The sequence below is a fragment of the Denticeps clupeoides genome, chromosome 6 (genome assembly GCF_900700375.1).
Source record: "Denticeps clupeoides chromosome 6, fDenClu1.1, whole genome shotgun sequence".
Classification (NCBI taxonomy): domain Eukaryota; kingdom Metazoa; phylum Chordata; class Actinopteri; order Clupeiformes; family Denticipitidae; genus Denticeps; species Denticeps clupeoides.
In genome coordinates, this window is record NC_041712.1 from 1,136,777 (window position 1) to 1,159,276 (window position 22,500).

At 41.3% G+C, this 22,500-nt stretch overlaps 2 protein-coding genes across 5 annotated transcripts in view; one reads left to right on the forward strand and one right to left on the reverse strand.

Moving 5' to 3' along the window:
* The window catches only part of LOC114792013 (V-type proton ATPase subunit D), a 10,243-nt gene extending 1,047 nt beyond the window's left edge, over nt 1-9,196 (forward strand). Inside the window, exons 2-9 of the mRNA XM_028982732.1 lie at nt 1-94; nt 202-281; nt 1,212-1,279; nt 1,369-1,413; nt 3,498-3,601; nt 3,686-3,752; nt 6,773-6,851; nt 8,498-9,196. The exon at nt 1-94 is cut by the window's left edge and continues 24 nt beyond it. Coding sequence (XP_028838565.1) covers nt 1-94; nt 202-281; nt 1,212-1,279; nt 1,369-1,413; nt 3,498-3,601; nt 3,686-3,752; nt 6,773-6,851; nt 8,498-8,642 — 682 coding nt within the window. The 3' untranslated portion in view covers nt 8,643-9,196. The remainder of the gene's footprint in view (nt 95-201; nt 282-1,211; nt 1,280-1,368; nt 1,414-3,497; nt 3,602-3,685; nt 3,753-6,772; nt 6,852-8,497) is intronic.
* The window catches only part of LOC114792011 (MAGUK p55 subfamily member 5-A-like), a 38,361-nt gene continuing 25,057 nt past the window's right edge, over nt 9,197-22,500 (reverse strand). For all 4 annotated transcript variants that reach the window (XM_028982729.1, XM_028982730.1, XM_028982728.1 and 1 more), the window contains 9 exons: nt 19,484-19,645; nt 19,261-19,338; nt 13,361-13,544; nt 13,006-13,071; nt 12,844-12,915; nt 12,510-12,677; nt 12,220-12,422; nt 11,805-11,915; nt 9,197-10,466 (listed from right to left, as the gene is read on the reverse strand). In XM_028982729.1, the coding sequence (XP_028838562.1) occupies nt 10,290-10,466; nt 11,805-11,915; nt 12,220-12,422; nt 12,510-12,677; nt 12,844-12,915; nt 13,006-13,071; nt 13,361-13,544; nt 19,261-19,338; nt 19,484-19,645 (1,221 nt within the window). In that variant the 3' untranslated portion in view covers nt 9,197-10,289. The remainder of the gene's footprint in view (nt 10,467-11,804; nt 11,916-12,219; nt 12,423-12,509; nt 12,678-12,843; nt 12,916-13,005; nt 13,072-13,360; nt 13,545-19,260; nt 19,339-19,483; nt 19,646-22,500) is intronic.

Here is a 22,500-nt window from a genome sequence, read left to right on the forward strand (position 1 = left end):
ACTGAAAGGTGCACAGACTGGGAGGAACCTGTTGAAGAAGAAGGCAGATGCGCTCTCAATGCGCTTCCGCCAGATTCTTAGAAAGATTATTGAGGTGACCAGCAACGTCCCTGAGTAACACACTTAACCCTGTTCCAGGGTGTCTGTCTCTGGACATGTTCTAGTCACTCTGCAAAATCAGCTCATTTTTTTCTTTTCCAGACCAAGACTCTGATGGGGGAGGTGATGAGGGAAGCTGCATTCTCTTTAGCAGAAGCTAAATTTGCTGCTGGAGATTTCAGGTAAGGAACAGGTATCCTAGATCCGGTTGTCACCAGGGCTCTCCAGATTACAACTGTTGAGGTACCCTGGCATTTGGTTTTTAGGATTTATTCACTATCACTGACCCAAATTCACAAGGGCAACAGGATTGTTTTTCATAGCTATTACACAATACTCAAATTTATTTGACTTTCAATCCTAATGCCATAATTCCCATTGAGCTGTTGGGTCAATCCATCAAACAAATAAATGATTGGGTCTTTTAGACTAATCTTTGAGTCAAGCTGTCATTTTAGTCTTTATTAGTCACGTCCATATTCATTCATAGTCTTGTCAAGTTCCAGTTGAGTAAAAGTCTGAGCTTTTTGGTCTAATTTTAGTTAGAATTATCCATGACTATTTTAGTCTAGTTTTAGTCGAGAACTAGTAATGCAATTCTATTTAACCCAGTCAATATAGTACAAGTACCTAATAGAATAGACAAAAACTAAATGTTCCCAGAAACCCATTTGACAGTTTAAATTTGCATCCACTTAATGTCTGAAATCACGTGGGCTTTTGCTTATTTCCGTTAATTCGCTTCACACCACTGATACTCCAGTACAAAACGCCTGATCGTCTTCTGGATGGGTATGGGAGCAGGGCTGGAATGAAATATGCCAAGGAAGCTTTCACTGTGCTAAACCTAATTGGAGTAAACTTGTACCCAATCTGCTCAAACCTTAACAATTTTAAATCAATGTTCAACACATTTGTGTTCACTCATGTCTGTGGTGCCAGTAGTGTTATTCACTTTAAAAATGTTCATCTTTCTTTTTCATCTCTTTGAATTGCCTATGAAATATACAAAATGTAAATAAAGCTGCTTTGCCTTGACCTGCCATGTCAGTGTTGGGCAAGTATCTCCAGAGATACAGCTGACCTTCTGATATGGTGTCTTAATGTTGCAGCACCACGGTCATCCAGAATGTGAATAAAGCTCAGGTGAAGGTCCGAGCTAAGAAGGACAATGTTGCAGGTTTTATTTTTATACGCTTACCCATTTATGCTATATCTTTATCATCCTGCTGTGGTTCTGAGTTTTCCTGTTTGTGTTTTTTTCCACAGGAGTTACTCTTCCTGTCTTTGAGCACTACCAGGAAGGAGGGGACAGTACGTAACAACTTTTCAGTAGCAAATGAACAACAAAACCTGTTTTCTGAACTACATATTGTTAACACATTTTCCACAGGTATTTCAGTGCACTAAATCCAGAATCGTCCAAAAATAAAGTGTCTTTATTCAGTAGGGGCAGTGGTGACCTAATGGGTAAGGAAGCAGACCCCTATTTGGAAGGTTGGCAGTTCGAATCCTGAGCTGCCAAAGAAAAGTGAAAGTGAAGTGATCGTCATTGTGAAACACTGCAGCACAGCACATGGTGCACACAAGGAAATGTGTCCCCTGCTTTTAACCCATCACCCTTAGTGAGCAGTGGGCAGCTATGACTGGAGCAGTGTTTGGTGATGGTGCTTTTACTCAGTGGCACCTTTCAGTGAAGTAGTCCAATCACTCAGGTCTTTTGGAGTACAGGGGCCGCTCCTAAAGACTTTCTATGACTCTGTAGTGGCATCAGCCATCTTTCACGGTGTGGTCTGCTGGGGTAGCAGCATCTCCGCTGGGGACAGGAAGAGGCTGAACAGGCTGATCCGGAGAGCCAGCTCTGTTCTAGGATGCCCTCTGGACCCAGTGGAGGTGGTGAGTGACAGGAGAATGGTGGACAACATCTCCCACCCCATGCAGGAAACTCTGACAGCACTGAGCAGCTCCTTCAGTGGCAGGCTACTGCACCCACGATGTGGGAAGGAGAGGTTCAGAAGGTCTTTTCTTCCAACCGCTGTCAGACTCTATAACAAAGACCTCACAGCTGACCACACATACACAGACACACACACTTTGGCACATTCTGTTAAATTGTTAACTGTTTAAATTGTAAATTTGTACATATATACAGATACATATTTATCTTATTTTTTGTGATGCTTTTACCTTCTGCTTCTGTCCACTTTCTGCCGTGACAAGTGCAATTTCCCACTTGTGGGACTAATAAAGGTTTATCACTACATTCAAAGTACATAACCATATAAATAAGGGTTAAGTGTTCATATTACACAACCTGATTGTCAACTTTCAATTTTTTAATTGCCCTTTCCCACCAGAGTCATGGCCTAGTGCTGCCCACTAGGGGATGGGTTAAATACAGAGACCACATTTCACTGTGTGCACTGGGTGCTGTGCTGGGGTGTGTCACATGTCCCCACTGCTCTACACCAATTACTGCACATCCAGGAACTCAGCTGTTTAACTCCTGAAGTTTGCGAATCTGCATACAGACAGGAAATTGAGCGGACAGTACTCAGCAGTAAGCCCAATCTGCAGATGAACAAGCTCAAGACAGTGGAGACGTCAAGAGATGTCTCCCCCTTACTATATCAGACAGCCCACTGTCTTCTGTGGAGACCTTCAAGTTCTTGGGTACCATCATCTCCCAGGACCTGAAGTGGGAGACCAACATCTCTTCTATCCGCAAGAAGATCCAACAAATTATGTACTTCCTTAGTCAACTGAAGTACAGTCGTCCACAGGCGCTGCTGACCCAGTTCTACACTGCAGTTACTCCAGTGCTCCTACATGCTAGTCTGGTATGGAGGAGACACCAAACAGGACAAGAACAGACTGCAACAGACTGTTGGGCAGAAAAGATCATTTGTGCCCCGTGCCCTCCATCCAGGACCTGTTCTTCTTAAGAACCAGGAAACGGCAGGGAAGATAATCACAGACACAGACTTTTTGATCTACAGCCCTCCTGCAGAACATACAGAAGCCTGCAGACCAGGACACAAGACACAAGAACAATTACCACCCTCATAAAGAGCTGAACTGTTTTCTTTTCACTATTGCACTTTATTACGCCTGTATTATCTCAGCAATCTGTAATCTTTGTGTTTATATTGTGTATTGTATATTGTCATGGTTTATACCATTGTGCTTGAGAGACAGGATCAGTTGTAATCAAATTCCTTGTATGTGTGGGCTCACAAACCAGGCCAATAAACGTGATTCTGATTGGCGTATTATTATTATTATTATACATTGTCTTTTTTTCGCTCACATATTGTAATGGTGACTGAATATGTGTAGAAATCTGTTTATTTACCATTCTGGAGTAGTTTGAGCTGTAAACTTGGTCTCTGCTCCAGGCTACGAGTTGACCGGTCTGGCCAGGGGAGGAGAGCAGCTGTCCAGGCTGAAGAGGAACTATGCCAAAGCTGTTGAGCTGCTGGTGGAGTTGGCCTCCCTTCAGGTAGATGTCTCATCATTCAATTTGTACATTTTTAAATAATTTCATTTATATTGTTAATGCTGTAAATTAAATGACACTTTACAGACCTCCTTTGTCACACTGGATGAAGCCATTAAGATCACCAACCGCCGTGTCAATGCCATTGAGCATGGTAGGACAATTATGATCAATTCTAAGAAGCCTGATGGAATGCTTGTTACCTGTCAGTATTCAGTGGTGGTCCCCATCTCCCTATTGTTGCACAATACAGATCTGAATTTTTCAACATGACGTAGGCCTTTTAGAATATTTCGTGGATGCAAGACAATTGGTCTACAGCCTATATGACAAGTAATGTTTTTGCTTTTCTGGACACTAAAAGTATTAAAAGTAGTCCTGGTAGTGACTGAGGCTGCCTGAGTACAGAGCTGCTTCGTGTAGGAGTTTCACGCTGCGCGGTGCGGCACCCGACTGCCTTGTTCTGGCAACGCGGTCATTTGTTGAACTTTGAATTTTGTCCAATGCGTGTGACCAGTAGAATCAAAGCGGGCGAGGGTTCTTTCTAGGGCTGCAACTAATGATTATTTTAATAATCGATTAATCGATTTTTAATTAATCGTAGAATCGGATAACCCAACCCTTTATTCAAAAACAGAACCAAAATCTTTAGAAAGTGCACAAACATGTTGCTCCTTGAGCTGTTATAATAATAAAATAAAATAAAAATTGACTAACACAAAAAACATACACATGTATGCTTTACATCTGCCAAATATACTTTTTTTTTTTTTTTTTTTATAAAGTGCCACCTGAGCTGCCAGAACGATAAATAATTTATAAAAAAATAAAGAACAATACAAATCAGAAAATTTAACAGGATTTGTTTGAACTTGTCAGAACTTGTTCTCTACACTACACTGAAGATGCACACACTCACAAACTCTCACACTGACACACACACACTTTTCTAACTTAGTAGTTTTGTCCTGATTTCAGTCCAAATCTCTAAAGAAATCTTAAATCAAGATACATTTACTCGACACATGAAATAGCATAAGAAATGATGTCTTGTTTTCTGATAAAACATCTCAGAATTAAGTGATTGTTTAAAACAAGCAAAATTATCTGCCAATGGGGTAAGAAAATTAATCTTAATGAGATATAATCTCAAACAGAAGTTTTAAGCATCACTTAATTTTCTCATGCCATTTTTCTTGTCTATTAATCTTGATTTAAGATTTTTTAGATATTTGGACTGGAAACGAGACAAAATGACTAGGTAAGAAAAGCTTTTTTTGCAGTGTAGCTATACATGACAACAGATTGAAAAATGAATGGTCCAAAAAAGGCTAGTGAATAAAAACAGGTCTTTAGTCTTTTAATGCAAAGTAACTATAGCGCCCCTGCTTTACTACTGTTATTAACGCGCTAACGCTAACTTGTCATGCTTGTCAAGCTGGATGACGGGTAAACATTTCCATTTACAGCATTTATCAGACGTCCTTATCCCGAGCGACTTACTATCAGTAGTTACAGGGACAGTCCCCCTGGAGCAACTTAGGGTTAAGTGTCTTGCTCAGGGACACAATAGGCGAGTCGTCCACGCGGAGACGCAGAGAACAGTCCGAACGCTGTTTCATCCCCCCTCATCACCTGTAGGTGGCGCTGTAAGTCCCCGTCTAGTTCTCCTCCACGGCGAGTTAAACACCAGCACCAGGGACATTACGTTCCTCACTTCAAAACGGAACAAAAGTAGGATTCTGTAGTGACGTCCCCTGCTGCTGAACTCCCTTCCTCCTCATCAAACACGCGTTTCAGGTGCAGGATCATTGGCGTGGTGCTCCCGTGCCGTGCCATGTCGCTTTTGCATATTATCGCGCAGATTTCTCTGCCTCCGCCATGTATCTGTCCTCTACCTCCGCTTGTTTTTTTTATTTTTGCTCCGCGCTGTCTATGAGGCGCCAAATTCAGCTAGTATGTGTGCGCGAGAGAGACCGAGTGTGTTCAATCCGCGCTCAAATAAAGTTTTTTTTTTAAATTATCAAACGTCTCCGCGTCGCGCGACACAAACGCATCGATTATGTTGTCAACTCTTTCAGTAATTGATTTAATCGATTCGTTGTTGCAGCCCTAGTTCTTTCTGCCACCTCGAAACACTCACACTAAGCGGGATGATAGTTCTCTGAGTGTTGAGAGATCTACAACACGACGTTATCGTCTTACAGGGAGTTTAGCCTGACAACTGCTTTAAAAAACAGTCTGAAAGCTGCTTTAGCTTTTCTGTGTTCAGTCCACACTCACCTGATGCCACAGACGTCTGAACCAGGCGTTTTCTGTTTTGAGCCAAAAGTACACACATACAAGGAACTGTAGGAGAGAGAATAAAGAAAGGAAGAAACGTTGGGAAGGAGTGATACAGAGAGGGACCCCCTTCCAGGGTAGGGGGAGCCTGCAAGTGGTGTCAGTGCAGAGCTGGTGATGATTTGTCCAATAAGAGAAAAAGTTGAGTCCTATGTGACGAAGTAAAATTCTTGGCTAAAAATGTATTTCAGTAAAATTAAATGACCTATTTTAAAAACAACTTAAATGACAAATTTCTCACAAAAACTACTCAGTTACAGTAACGTGAGTATAGGGAGTCATGGCAACAAAACATGATGCAGCAATCAACATGTTTTGCAATGATTAGAGTTCTTGGGTTTGAAAACCAACCTTTGCATTGCATTATGGCAGATTATATAAAACATTCTGTCTGTGTGGCCAGCTGTGAATTTCTATTTAGGAACAGTTGTTTATTAATGATTTATTAAGAGACCTGCCAGTTGTAGCTAACCATGGTCACTCTTCATTTTTTTGCATAAATGTGATGAGGAATAAAGCTGTAATGGTCCAGGCATGAACAGGGTGTGTCAAAGGGGCTTCAGTCTTACTTTTCTTTTCAGATTACAGTAGACCTCCATGTATTTCTTATTCTTGAAAACATTATCTGTTTTCTTTTGCCAATAAATACACTATCAGATGAGAAAGTCCTGCATAATTTGATAATATGATGCCTCCAACAGTCAGTTAATAATTATTTTTTTTATTATTATGATGCCAGGATGCTAAGAATTTAATAGTGGCATGTTGTAATTATTTATATAAAGCAACATTCATTCCTGTATCCATTTATTCCCCCTCAATCGTTTGCAGTGATCATTCCAAAGATAGAGCGAACGCTGACCTACATCATCACCGAGTTGGATGAGAGGGAACGAGAGGAGTTTTACAGGTGACTCTCCATTGTCTACCAGCTTTATCCACCTCTGCAGATTAAACACGAAACTCATCATTGCACAACAGAATTTATACAAAATAATAGAATGTAAATATGTACATCAATTTACTCATGTTTTTCACTTGGTAAGGCCTAGTAAGGCACTAAATGAGTGAGGGAAAAATAAAATTGACAGGCAGATTTCTACTAGTACTGTGCGGCATAAATGGTATAGATTTTGATTATACCAACCTACTGTAGAAATATAGCCATCATATGCACAAAAGAACACCTTACATGCAGCACGATGCATTATTTTAGAAAAATGGACTATAGTATTGGGTACTATTGAGTTTAGTTAACTATCAAACAGAGGAGCAGTTAAAAAGAGTGGTGCAACGTTGAAAGTCTGACCTGAGTAAAATGAACTGTGGTTCCTGTATTCCACAGACATTCACAGATCTTCGCTGTATTTCCTGTTACTCATTAAAAACATAAAATCCTCCACTTTTTAATACAGCCTGATTTAAGGTGCTCAATGTGCTGTATGCGATGGATGAAAATAAAAGGTCCAAGTGAACACAACACAATGTATGTAAATCCATGTGCATCATGCACACAATTGATAAGGCCGTAGATAAGGTCTTAGGGTTAGGTTTACATTTGGGGTTAGACTTGCTGGTGGAGTTGCGTGCAGCAAGTGGAAGACTGGCTGTATTATTTAACACTTTCACAACTGAAAAACCGTAGTCTTTGTACGTTTACAGACATACACGACTTTGTGAAAGTGTTAAATTTTCTGTTTTTGTTGAGTAAGTAAGAGAAAATCCAGCAGTTCTATTGAATACAGAACTCATAACTTTACTGAGGTCAAGACCTATATGGGAGAGATGTTATATTTTTTATAATTGCAGATTTGCACAATAAATATTACACATTCATGGCTACTTTAAAATGTGTAAAAAGTTTATAATACACGTTCCTGCTGCAGTGCCTTTGTTATGGACCCATTACCCTTTCAAAAACAAATCTAATTATATACCGCAATATTTCGTCTATGCTTCAATTTATATAGTTAGTTACCCCAATAAGTTGACCTGATGAATGTTTAGGCAGCTCTAAAACCCTGGCCAGACTCTATTTCTGTGTCTCAAAATGAGGACATGTCCAGGGTAAAGAGGACGTCTGTTCACCCTAAATAGGACTTGTTTCTCTGCGTTGTGCTGGCCATTATTGAGTAAAATGGTGAGAAGGTGACTGCGATGGAAAAACTACTAGCCGGTGTTGTGATTTGTGAATTTACAAGATTATGCAATAGGGTTGAAAATATGCAGTAAATTGATTAATTGTACTTAATTGTAATTGTACCAATTTTTTAACAAATGTGTTGATTCATATTATAGATTTGTAAAGAAAACATCAACATTTATTTGTCATTTAGCTCAAAATCACATATTGAATGTCAATGAGCAGCATAGTCAGTGTCCATAAAAGCTTTGCAAAATGTTGCATCGGTGAAAGAATCAGTCTCACAAATATTACTCATGTGATAGTACTCTGTGACAGGTTTGGCGGATATACAGTATAGTAAGAAGTTAGAAGTTAGATTTTCCATGAAATTATTGATATGATCATAGCTGACGTTCCCTTGTCACCTCCAGATTAAAGAAGATCCAGGAGAAGAAGAAACAGCTGCGGGAGAGGACGGAAAAGGAAATGGCCCGTCGTCTGGCTCAGTTGGGACCGATCGCTGAACCCACCAACATGCTGACCGAGGAAGCTGATGAGGACCTGCTCTTCGAGTGAAGTGTCCAGATGCAGGGAAGCGTGTGTGAATATGCTAATCGCTTCGTTCTCATCCCCTCAATGCTTCTTCCTGCTGTTCTGGAGTCCTATTTATTTTTGTGCCTCTAAGGTCGCATAGATGTCTTGTGGAACAGTTTTTTTCTCTTTGTGCGTGTTTTGTCTGGTAAGATACGTTGTGGAGGAATGGGTGAATAAATGGTTTTATGTACACAAATGGCTCAATAACATCTTTACTGAACTCAGTATTTCCATATCTGCACCCCAGTTTTCCTGTCACAATGTTGAAAAGGACTCCATTAGTATTTGATTCATTTGTAAAGTAGGTATCTGTCATTTAATGTAATGGGGTTAGTTCAGTAGATAGCATTGGTTACGCAGTACTGTATGTTGCATGATATTATGTAGTACAGTTATCTTGGCTGCTTTTAGTTTTCTGGTTAAGGCGAGAAGCCCTAGGCTAAGTGGCTGTGTGGGACAATGAATGTTTTGGACGTGCTATGGTGTTAATAATGTTCCCAATGGGAAGGGGAAAATAAACTGGAATCAAACTGAAATCTGTTTCTTGTTCTTTATTGGAATGAGTAAGGACTGCTGCTCTGCCTTGGGTGAGTCTATGCCCTGCACCCCCGATCAGGACTCAATGGTTTTGGATCGTGGGTAATAGCTGAATGATCTGAGAGATATTGTTAAGATTTCTCTCAAGCTATCAAAATATTAGACTGGCTGTAACCATGGTATACAATAGTTTATAACCAGTGGCATAACTTTGCGCGATGCATGCACATTACCAATCACGGTCGTGTTTTCTATCATTCAATCATACCACCAAATAAAAGTAAGAAATTGTATATAATGTCAGTGTACATGTGGGTAGGGTTAGGTTTTAAGTTAAGGTTTAGGCTTAGGGTTATCCATTTGCAGGTATGCTATTTTGACAAAGTATGTTTAATTGTCAGAACACCGCCTCTTCCGGCACACACGTGATTGTCCAGTGCTGAGCAGGAGGGGTTTCAGACACTGCAAACCCGCTCAGAATCTTCTTCAAAACAGGGCACAAAGTAACTGAGAGAACAGACCGGATCAGCCCCTCAAAGCCAATCTTAACTCAAGCCAATCAAGATGAGCTGAAATGTTTATCCGGATGCTCTTTTTGCTTTAGTAAAGTGAAGTGATTGTCACATGTGATACACAGCAGCACAACACACAGTGAAATTTGTCCTCTGCATTTATCCCATCGGCAACCTTCTGATTACGGGGCCGCTTCCTTAACCGCTAGGCCACCACTGCCGCAATAAAAAATACGGAACGCTTCACAAATTTGCATGTCATCCTTGCGTTCCAATTTTCATTTATATTTTGTTGTATAATTATCGTAATTATAAGTGTCTCCATATATAACTGTATACATTCAATCAGAGATCTTTTTGTCAAATTGAATATTCCATGTTGATTTATAATAAGAAATTCATTTGAATTAGAATTAGAAATTCATTTGACTTTTTTTATTCATTTTTTAATATTATTTACAATTCCTTTACTGCTATGTGCTTAATGGCAGTGTATTCATGCTATGTACACAATGGCAGTATTGTATTTCTAAGTACAACTCATAATTGCTCAAAACTGATCTGAGATCTGCAGTGAGGCTTAGCAGAGCCAAGAGGAAGGCACCCACTGGGGCTCTGTGTCCAGCCTGTCTATAGTGTGCAGCAGCTCCTGAAAGGCCTTCTCCTCATCAGCATTCACTATTACACTATGAAACAGGTGACCGAAATTCTGTTCAATCTCCAAGGCCTTCTCCACAATGTTCTTCAGGTCCTCAGGCTGAAATGAGATGAAATGAGAGGTGCAGAAGGGTTAAATCATCGTCTGAACATCCTAAATTTAAACACTCAGATTTGATCAATTTCGTTTAAATATTTGTTGAAATATTTTATCACAATATGCCTTCTTGTCTTCTTTTGGGTCTAAATGATTCAAATACTATGGAATCAGAACACTGCCATTGATAAAACATGCACAAAATCCACATTTGTAGACTGTGGTCACCAACACAGAGGAATTCTTGATGTGTTTTATGCAAAAAAAAAAAACTTTTTTGATGCCCACACACAATGGTATATATTTAAAACGACTGTGAAACACGTGGTCAAGGTCAGATGTATTTATATAGCACATTTCCAACAGTTTGTACAGCCCAAATGCTGTACGTGAATCACAAGCACCACCACAATATAAATGCAGGAAAGACGTATTAACAGAACACTAGTAACAAAAATATAAGTGTTGAGGGTAAAAGTAAAAACCATTAAGAGTAAATATCTGTGAAGGTCCTCAGTCCAGGTCATGGTTATCTCAAAAAAGGTTATTTCACTGGCAGCTGGACTTGTTATGGATCCTTCCATTCCAGAGGGCTTTCTCAAGTCTGTCTGACTGGTCGGACAAGCAGGTTTATAGACCCTGTGGAGCCCTGAAGGTGGTAGTTGGTGGTCACCTGAGGGTTGTCCTTCCCCCTGGATTTCATGTACGTTAATGAGACCAACTGAGCCAGACTGTGAACAACCGCCTGGAAACAGTTGAAAGGACTGCATTGAAAATGAGTGATAGATGTCTAAGGACTCACTCATGCCTCGTTTGAACCAATCAGCTTCCCGGTCCAAAATTCTAACTTCATCGTCTTCAAACGAGTGGTCTTTGTCTTTTGAAAGACACAGGCTCCACAGGGTTTATAAACCCGCTACTCAGACCAGTCAGTGAGACTTGAGAAAGCCCTCTGGAATGGAAGGATCCATAACAAGTCCAGTTGAAGGTGAAATAACCTTTTTTGAGACCTTATTAAGAGTAAATAGGATAGTTATGAAAAATAAAATAAAGGTAAATCTTCCAGGTGAACCAAAGCCAAAAGCCAGTCCATAAAAATACGTTTTTAATAAAGATTTAAAATGTTCTAGAGTTTGTGCTCATTTAACAGTCAAAGGCAGACGATTCCGAAGTCTGGAGCTTCCACAGCAAATGCTCTGTCCCCTCAGGTTTTTCTAAGAATATTTGCATTTGTGACCACAATCTACATTTGTGGATTTTAGTTTGTGCACTTTTGATTAATGGCAGTGTTCTTATTTCATAAAATACCATTAGAAACTTTATTAATTGCAAGACCATTACTTTGGTTGTTTTTCCATCTCTGGACAGTAGGGTGCGCAGTTGCTCAAGGGAGGGGGGTGCAACAAAGACTATATATGGCTTAAGATTGGAGTAGCACAGCACCTGTAGAGACTGAAAAAAGTGAAAGATTAGTAAATCCAATAAATCTGGAAGAAAATACAGAACTGTTCAACTCAGGGCTTCAAAACCAAACAAATACAAATGGCAGCTCCATTCGCACATGGCAGTTATGTTTAGTGCTCCAAGGCTGCAAGCAAGATCACTATTTGAGTCTGGATATGTTCCTATGTACACCCCAGAGCCTTGAACCATGAAAGTAATAAAATTTATATTTCAAATGCAGATGTTTCCGTGGATGGATTATGTCACATGCCAATTTCAGAGCATTACAAAGATCCAACATTTTTCAACTCACCTTTGAGTGCAAACACAGCAGACAGATACGCCCTGAGTTGATGACCTGTCGGACAGAGTCAGTTGTGGTGCCATAGAGGTTTTTATCAAATTCGCCCCATTCAATAAACTTTCCAGAGGACACGTCCATCTCAAATGTCAATCGTGACACAAAGTGGTACTCTCGGCCTTCCACCTCATGGACACGGGGGCACCGTGTTGTATCTGGACCACATGAAGGAAATGTTTATATTTGAACATTTTCCAATAAATGTAAATTGCTTAAATATTATAGTTGCATATATTGTATACGTGGCACTGCAGTGGCGAATCGTTCAGACTCCGCAGCCAGCAGCCTCTTTCGCAGTTCTTCCTGCCCTATGTTGGGGGGACCAAGGAGGGCTATAGGGCGCTTGCGATTGGCTGGCTGGTGATATAGGGCCATCTCCTCGTAGGTCAGAATGTCTTTGTTGTTGGATTCTGTGAATAAGTCCGATTTAATTAAGGTCTTACAACAGAGGACGTGCTGATGTGATTGGGCTTCGGCAGAGAAATGAAATATATTATCATATATTTATACATACTTGTTTCCCCAGGTCCTCAAAAGATGTAAAACAAAGACATGTCAGTGTGTTTTGGTGCTCACCAGCATTCGTGGACAGGTTATACAGGGATTTCTTCCTGTGTTTCTTGCTCTTCTTTGCACACCAGAGATTTGCTATTAGAGGGGTACAGGACTGCTGTCAGTAACTCCTCATAAAAGAGACATACAATCTTCTGCTAAGTGAGTCGCGTGAAAGAGGGATACCTGAATGGTCTAATGTTCCATCCACAGTTTTCCTCATGGCCTCTCTTTGCTGTTGGAAACCTTTTCCTAAACAATGAAAAGGCGGAAACACAGATTTAAATCCCACTTCTACTGTAATCACTTTCATTTGGGATACACCTTCACTTTTTTGTAAAGAAATGCACAATATGCAAAAAAAATATTTTCAATACTTTACAACCATCAGTCACTTACAACTGTTTGTATTTCTAAAGGTTTTCTTGTAATACAATAGTGAAGAAATTGTGGGTGGCCAGAATGTCTGGCCTTTTGTACATATTACAAGGATGTTGGGGCTCTATATCTACATTTAGGTGGCAAACAAAACAGTGCTAACCAGGTATGAGACCAGCAAGAGGCTGGTTATTTTCATCTCCATCCCGGTAGGCCTGCCACCAGCTGGGGTCATCCTGGCTGATGACATGGAGGATGTCCCCCTTTTGAAAGGTCAGACCCAGCTCACGGCATGGAAGATAGGGATCATCTGAAGGGTCATAGCTGAAATACGCTTTCACATGCATCTAGAAAAGAGTAAAACTGAACAATAAAGAAACTAGACACTTTTAGTATAGAAACAATATAATGTGCAATATAAGTTAGAATATAGGAAGTAGCTTCTACAAATGCATAGTAAGTTTTTACAAAATACATAAAAAAAGGAAAGCGTATGTTCTAATCATAATCTTTTTGCCTCTGTAAACCAAGAAAATGGATTTGAAATTAATAACTGCAGTCTTTTAGCTTTAATTTGAGAGTATTTACAACCACATCACAGTGATTTGGTTGTCTGGCATTATTGTAGAGCCGCCACCCACAGTATACACTAGTAGAGAACAGAGATTTATTAATGTCCTCCCAGATTTATCAGCATTAATCAACTCTCCCTCAGACCCTGCTGAACTTGACAGGTGACTAAATGCCTAGAATGAATACGGCACACTATGTTAGATAGCGTAGATCCCATCAAAAGAAAAACAGACAGAGAACAAACGTATTCTCTGGTATAATGATCACATGTGCTCACTAAAGCTGACCTCCCGGATATTAGAACGCAACCGGCATGGAACTGAATTTATTGTGGTTATTGTGCATGAAAGAAAATCCATCTTAACTATAGGAAAGCTTTTAGTATGACTCCATCAATGCATCTCTCCTCCCTAATAGACAAGAACCAAATGATCATTGATTCCTGTTTAATACCATAGCCAAACTAACATTGATACTCTCACTCAATACAATCATAGTAGTGACAACTTTATGAACTTCGTTACGATTTTAACAGATCAGGGATACAAATAACAGCTCTGCAGACAAAACTATGGCTATGGAAAATAATCTGCCTATAGCAGACTACCTATTAAAACACTTTAGCCTCCTTAGGAGCCTGAATTAATTAAAATAATCTCATCAAATCAATCTACCTACTTGTATCTAAGATCCACTTCCTATGAGGTTCCTTAAACAAGTAATGCCCAATGTAATAAATCCCATCCATAAAACCACGATGTGGGATGGAGGGATTTAGAAGATTTTTCCTGCCAACCGCTGTCAGGCTCTACAACAGCTGACTAGACAAACATACATAGACTAAAAAACACACATCCAATACACCATCTCCACTGTCTCTTAAAAGCAATATGTGTCCTTACCCTCTGTACATAAGTAAAATCTCGCAAATATATGTATACAATGACATTTTTTATTTTTACAACTCACATTCACTTTTTTCTTTTCTATGGCTGTTTATTTGCTTAGTTGTGCAGTGAATCTTATACAGTTGACAGAGTGTCTGTGCCCTTTTTTTTCTGCTGCTATCATCTTGTCCCGACAGCAAGAGGACAGTACAATGTAAATTTCCCACTTGTGGGACTAATAAAGGATCTTAGCAAATACAACCTGCTCTGCCCTTTTCTGCATTACAGTTGTGAGTCCAGTCCAGTTTATTGTTCAGATGAACACCAAGGTACCTTTAGCTCTCCACAGCCTCAATGTCCATACCTTCAGTGGTTGCAGTGCAAGATGTTTGTGCCTGTGTAAGTCTACCACAAGCTCCTTGGTCTTGCTTTTGCTGATCTGGAGGTAATTCCACCTGCACCAGGGTCAGTTGTCCTGGGTCAGTTTTCTGTACTCCTTTTTGTCCGCATTCATGATGAGTCTGACTATTGCAGAGTCAATAGAGAACCTCTGTAGGAAGCAGTTTGTGGAGTTGTGAGTGAAGTCTGCAGTGTATATGAAGAGGAACAGTGCCAGAACTGTTCCCTGTAGGGCTCCTGTACTGTAGACCTCCCCATCCGCCACACAGCCCTGAGTTCTCCCATACTGTGGTCGGTTGCTGAGGTAGTCCAGGATCCATGTTGTCAGATGATGATTCACTCCTGTGTACTCCAGCTTGTCCCTCAAAAGTGTGGGAAGGATGGCGTTGAAGGCACTGGAGAAATCAAAGAACATGATTCTTACAGTGCTCCAAGTGGTCGCCAGATGAGAGAGGGATTGATGTAGGAGGTGAATGACGGCATCATCCACTCCAGTGCCAGGCTGGAAGGCAAATTGAAGTGGGTTCAGTCAAAATGGTGAAAATGTGTTCTATCACCCCACATGGTTGATCTGCACAGATTTTTGATCTTTCACCTTACTAAGGCTGTCCTGGTTAGGGTACTGGGCCAGTGTTGCACAAATCTACCACTATAGCCACACATTTCTGTACCAGTTGTACAATGCCACCGTCTGCTGCTGCTTCTGGAGACCACCTCCAGAGTCCAATGAAGTGACCACCTAGTCCTTAGAAATGAACTACTGTTGAGACAGGGGGTCACCAGAGGGGGGGCGCGGCGGGGAGGGAACTCTGGCTCCGTGGGGGCTGGCAGGGAAGGAGGTGAAGGAAGGAGGCTCGACAGGAGGGCGTCTGGGATGGCAGGAAATGTGCTTTATTTGGAAACAGCCCAACCCCTTCCTCTTTAGACAGGTGTGACACTTCACCGCACTCGCTCACTTCCCGCATATATGGCTGTGATAGAGTTTAGAGTACACTAAGATGCTGAAGTTAGCTGATTGTTCACAGCTCCTTGTCTCCCTTGATGGTCCGATCCCTTGATGGTCCACAAAACCCAGAAGAGGCCAGGAACTCTGCACTCTGCTGGGATTGACTGGGATGACACGGACAACAAAGAGAGCGAGGATGACGTGAGTTGGGCGGTTGGTGCCGGGATGGCTCCGGCACATCGAGCCCGTCCATGATTGACGCGAGGTCCATGGAGACCCACGTCTATTCTGGTGATGGGAGGACCATGAGAGAGAGCAGGGCGGCGAGTAGGACGACAGCGACACGGGGGTAAGTTGGTGAAAGAAGGCGACGGGAAGTCACCAGCCAGCAACTGCACTGCCGGGACTGCCTCGCGTGGAATCCAACATACCCATGGTCCCTGGACCCTTCTCTGGAGCAACAGGTACATACCAGTCTTTTTTAACATCCTGTGGTGTGTACTTTGCTGCTCTTCCCTCCATCTCAGATGCATCACCACCATCCTCAGGCATCTGACTGGGTCAGCATGGGGCTGGTGTGCAGAACTTTGGCAGCGGGGAGAGACAGACGAAATAGATATTTGGGACTTCCTGGAGAGCCTGAGGGCGGAGTTCGATCGGGCAGCGCCAGCACCAGTCAGGATCCTGTGCAAGAAGACCCAGCACTGGCGGGCGACGAGAGGGTTTCCTGGCTGTGCCCCCTGAGGAGGTCCCAGGAACCAGATGACCCTCTTTTCTGTCTGTCTCTGTTTGTGTGTGTGTGCATGTCTTTTGTGTCCGTGTGTCATCCCCCCTTCCCCTCTTTATGTCCACCAGATGGCGACCCAGCAGCGCAGTTTGCTTTGGGGGCTCCTCCTGAGGGGAGGCTGGACTGGCTTGACCTTCTTTTGTGAACCTGGTAACCTGTGTGTGTAGTTTTCCGTTCTGGCTATCGCCACACGCCTGCGGGTTAGTTTATGTTGTTCCCCTTTTTGGTTTCACTGTTTTCGGCCATCGAGCCTGGTGTTTGTAATTAAAATCCCATTCCCATTATGTCCCGTCTCTGCCCTTCATTCCCCCGTCAGCTCGCTGGCATGACACACGTGGACAATTCTGCACTGATGCTGTGCAGAACATTACAATGACATTGCTTGGTGATTTTCTGGCAGCGGCATTGAACTTTATTTATTTATTGTGATTTATTTTCATGCGAGCAAGTTTTTCTGCCATTTGTGGCTTCAGGTTGTAGCAGGTTTGGGTTGTTTTGTAGTGTAGGAAACTCTGGTAAAGCATGCAGAGAAAGGAGTAGAATCTCTGCATCAGGACCAGGGTAGACGAATAACTCCACCCACAGCATAGGGACGTACTACCAGTATAAACGACTGTTACAAGGTGAGCTCAGACTGAACGCTAACATTGTCCTCATGTGACAATGTAGAAAATGATGGGATGCAGAAAATGAGAACCTAGTTATTTAATGAATCCAATGTCCATGCAAGTTTGGAATTCAGAATAATGATTAGTTTATATATATTTTAGCTCACACGTTTAAAGAAAAGAGCAGTAGCCTTTTGGTTCTTTGCTGTCTTCCCCGACTCCCGCGCACATGAACATGGATGACGCGCAGTGGCCGCGACCTAAATGCAAGCGCATTTAAAATGTAAACGCATGTTGGCATTCTCCCTCACTCCTTGTCCTGCGTTGTTCTGTTTTGCAGCTTTTCTCTTCTTTTGTGTTTCAGGCCATCACGCTGGTCTCTTTGTTTTTCTGTTTATTAAGTTCAAATGCTTTTGCACCTCCACGTGGCAGTTGCAGGCTAAAGCTATTTACATTTACATTTACAGAATTTATCAGACGCCCTTATCCAGAGCGACTTACAATCAGTATTTACAGGGACAGTCCCCCTGGAGCAACTTAGGGTTAAGTGTCCTGCTCAGGGACACGATGGTAGTAAGTGGGATTTGAACCTGGGTCTTCTGGTTCACAGGCGAGTGTGTTACCCGCTAGGCTACTACCACCACTATTTCATGCATTTAAATGTGATCTTCAGAAGGGTGACTTTTTATAAAATATTCACATTTTAACTGCACTTGATTTACCCTCTTTCTTGCACCAAGGGTGCTCGCCTATTTTTGACTTTTTAGTGTATGGCACAGTGGCTAACCGTGGAGCCGTCTAAGTCAGGCAGCAGTAAACATCGCTCTTCTCCTGAGCTGGAAGTTACTTCAGAAACTGTCCGAGCCGAGATAACGGTGGCTCTGGAAGTCTTTGACAGCAGGTTGGCTGCACAAGGAGAGACAATTGCTAATCTCAAATGTGATCATGATGGTAAGATAACCGAGCTCCAAGCTAATGTTAGCACGCTTACAGCACAGGTCGATTACATGTCCAGGAGATGTGAAGACCTGGAATGTCACTCCAGATGGAATAATGTTCACTTGGTGGGACTTCCCGAGGGTCTGGAGGGCCCACGAGTTTGTGTCTCAATTCCTGCAGGACCTACTTGGACTGGGTGAGAAACCTCAAATGTCTTCTATTTAAGGATTATGGAGGTCAGTGTGCTCTTAGGAACCTTAATTGCAGCAGAATTTCTGTGCCTTGCCACAATTCTGTCGCTGAGCTCTTCAGGCTGTTCCTTTGACCTCCCGATTATCATTTGCTCTGACATGTATTATGAGCTGTAATGTCTTATATAGACAGGGGTGTGGCTTTCCTAATGAAGTATAATCAGTCAGTCCAAGCAGTATAATAACACAGCAGGACTCAAACGAAGGTGCAGAACCATCTCAAGGATGATCAGAAGAAATCAACAGTTAAAGATATGAGTGTCACTGCTAAGGGTCTGAATACCTAGGACCATGTGACATTTTTTCTTTGTTAATAAATCTGCAAAAATGTCAACAATTCTGTGTTTTTCTGTCAATATGGGGTGTTAATGAGGAAATTAATGAGTTTAGCAAATGGCTGCAATATAATAAAGAGTGTAAAATATAGGGGGGAGTCTCTGAACTTTCCATATCCACTGTAATTCCAATAATATATACAGGTAAATAATGTAATGTACTGTTATGAAATACATTTATTCAAAATTCAGCATCCCTGTTTTTATGACCAATCTTGTTTCTAGTTTGATATGTAAAATGCTGTTATTCTTTGAATCACTACAAAATATGTAAAATTATTGTGTAGGTAGCTTGGTGTGAAGCTGAGTATGAGAATGTTAAAGGCTGACGCTCTTACTACTTTTTTCCTGTCAGGGTGTGTCTTGGTCTGAGAGCTGGGAATAAGCAGCAGTGTGAGGGTGCCCTGCATTTCTGCCTGCAAAGAAAACATAAAGAATCAAGCCCACCCAATTTTCACCTTCAATTACTTCAAAATACTGTTAAGGCCTTCAGGAAAATGTGTGTATGTGCTTTTTAAACACTATTGCATACATGGTCAAATATATCTACATGCATCTCACCAGAATGTCCTGAACTTCACTGATGCTCTTCCTGCGGACAGAGACTCCATTGATCTCAATGATTTCATCTCCTTCAGTGAGAAGACCACTGCGCTCAGCTGCTCCTCCCTTCACCACTCGACTCACGATTATGCTGTCCATCTCATTACGTACCGTGGCACCCTAAAAATCCAGAAGATGATAACAACCTTTTGCAGTCTTTTTCATTGCACCAGAATTAAGGGAAAATTAAATTCAAATTGCTTGCCTACTATGGAGCCAGATCTGGGTCAGATTTTTTCCACTTGTATTTTACTTATTTGTTTTTAGTTTAGACTTTAGTTGTGGGTGGAGGCATCCAGTGAGAATGGTGTGCAAGAATGCATGCTTTTTAGACAAATGAGCTTCATTGAGCTTCAAGAGGAAAAACTACGCTGTCAATCAAATTAGAACTATGCCAAGGATAAAGTGCATATTTATTTTCATCAGTTATTTTAATGTGGTACATTTCCAGGAATGCCGAGGGGGTCTGTACTACAGTCTGGGCTGACCAGCTCAGCCTGCTGCTTCTGTGACCCTCAGATTTGACTAAACTTGGATCAACTGTTTATACTCAGGAATGATATTTATTTCTAATTTCAAAGGCAGGAACAGCTTTATCACTGTTATTGTATCCTGTGGGTAGACCAGAGAACCCTGCAGACATAAAAAGAAAGGAAAGGTGCTGCAGAGGACACATTTGGTTGTCTGTACTGTGTTCTGTGCTGTGTATCACAATGTCAATCACTTCACTTTCACCTTTTCACTTTCACTACAGGGAGAGCAGAATTATTAGGCAAATGAGTATTTTGTCCACATCATCCTCTTCATGCATGTTGTCTTACTCCAAGCTGTATAGGCTCGAAGGCCTACTACCAATTAAGCATATTAGGTGATGTGCATCTCTGTAATGAGAAGGGGTGTGGTCTTATGACATCAACACCCTATATCAGGTGTGCATAATTATTAGGCAACTTCCTTTCCTTTGGCAAAATGGGTCAAAAGAAGGACTTGACAGGCTCAGAAAAGTCAAAAATAGTGAGATATCTTGCAGAGGGATGCAGCACTCTTAAAATTGCAAAGCTTCTGAAGCGTGATCATCGAACAATCAAGCGTTTCATTCAAAATAGTCAACAGGGTCGCAAGAAACGTGTGGAAAAACCAAGGCGCAAAATAACTGCCCATGAACTGAGAAAAGTCAAGCGTGCAGCTGCCAAGATGCCACTTGCCACCAGTTTGGCCATATTTCAGAGATGCAACATCACTGGAGTGCCCAAAAGCACAAGGTGTGCAATACTCAGAGACATGGCCAAGGTAAGACAGGCTGAAAGATGACCACTACTGAACAAGACACACAAGCTGAAACGTCAAGACTGGGCCAAGAAATATCTCAAGACTGATTTTTCTAAGGTTTTATGGACTGATGAAATGAGAGTGAGTCTTGATGAGACAGATGGATGGGCCCGTGGTTGGATTGGTAAAGGGCAGAGAGCTCCAGTCCGACTCAGACGCCAGCAAGGTGGAGGTGGAGTACTGGTTTGGGCTGGTATCATCAAAGATGAGCTTGTGGGGCCTTTTCGGGTTGAGGATGGAGTCAAGCTCAACTCCCAGTCCTACTGCCAGTTTCTGGAAGACACCTTCTTCAAGCAGTGGCACAGGAAGAAGTATGCATCCTTCAAGAAAAACATGATTTTCATGCAGGACAATGCTCCATCACACGCGTCCAAGTACTCCACAGCGTGGCTGGCAAGAAAGGGTATAAAAGAAGAAAAACTAATGACATGGCCTCCTTGTTCACCTGATCTGAACCCTATTGAGAACCTGTGGTCCATCATCAAATGTGAGATTTACAAGGAGGGAAAACAGTACACCTCTCTGAACAGTGTCTGGGAGGCTGTGGTTGCTGCTGCACGCAATGTTGATGGTGAACAGATCAAAACACTGACAGAATCCATGGATGGCAGGCTTTTGAGTGTCCTTGCAAAGAAAGGTGGCTATATTGGTCGCTGATTTGTTTTTGTTTTGTTTTTGAATGTCAGAAATGTATGCACACACAGATATCCCCCTAAAATAGCTAAAAATAAAAACAAACTAAAAACTACTTCCAAAAACATTCAGCTTTGATATTAATGAGTTTTTTGGGTTCATTGAGAACATGGCTGTTGTTCAATAATAAAATTATTCCTCAAAAATACAACTTGCCTAATAATTCTGCACTCCCTGTATATACTAGAATTTATATGGCAATACATGGTAAATATATTTCAATATATGAGAAACTTCCCCCTCTTTATATATAATCTCATTTAATGTAGGACATTTTTCAGTATATATAATAATATATTAAATAGATTAACAATGTATTTATTCAATATATGCAAATGGCAATAATTGAGAGATGATCCTTTATTAGTCCCACAAGTGGGAAATTTACATTGTCACAGCAGGAAGTGGACAGCACAAAATAAGACCAGCAAAAAAAACAGATTCAATATACAAGTATTCAAATAAAACAGTGAATGTGAGTTGTAAAAATATGCCAACATATATTATTGTGTACAATTCACAATATATGAATACACACAAAACATATAGTCACATAATATATTGAGAAATATATTTTTGTTGCATATGGGGTTGTGGACATTTTAGCCACCTGCATACATCAAATTGTGCCTTTCAAGAATCATTATCATTATGGTGTTGCTAAATTGCTGAACCAATTGTAAATAAACATTCAAAAGTCAAAACAACAGGTAGAGGACTTGCGAAGATCACAATCTAGTGTCACTCCACTGTCCACTTTAGTGTACTTCAATCGAATCAACTTCGTTTTGCCCAGTAATCGCACTTGGGTATGCACCAAAACAACTGCATTGAGACCCACAAATCAAATCGGGAACTCTAGTGCAGAAGGTTGGATAAGAACGTGGTAAGAACGTGTACCGAACCAAAACAGGACCAAGCACATGGTCTGAGAACAGTGAATTATGGGTAAA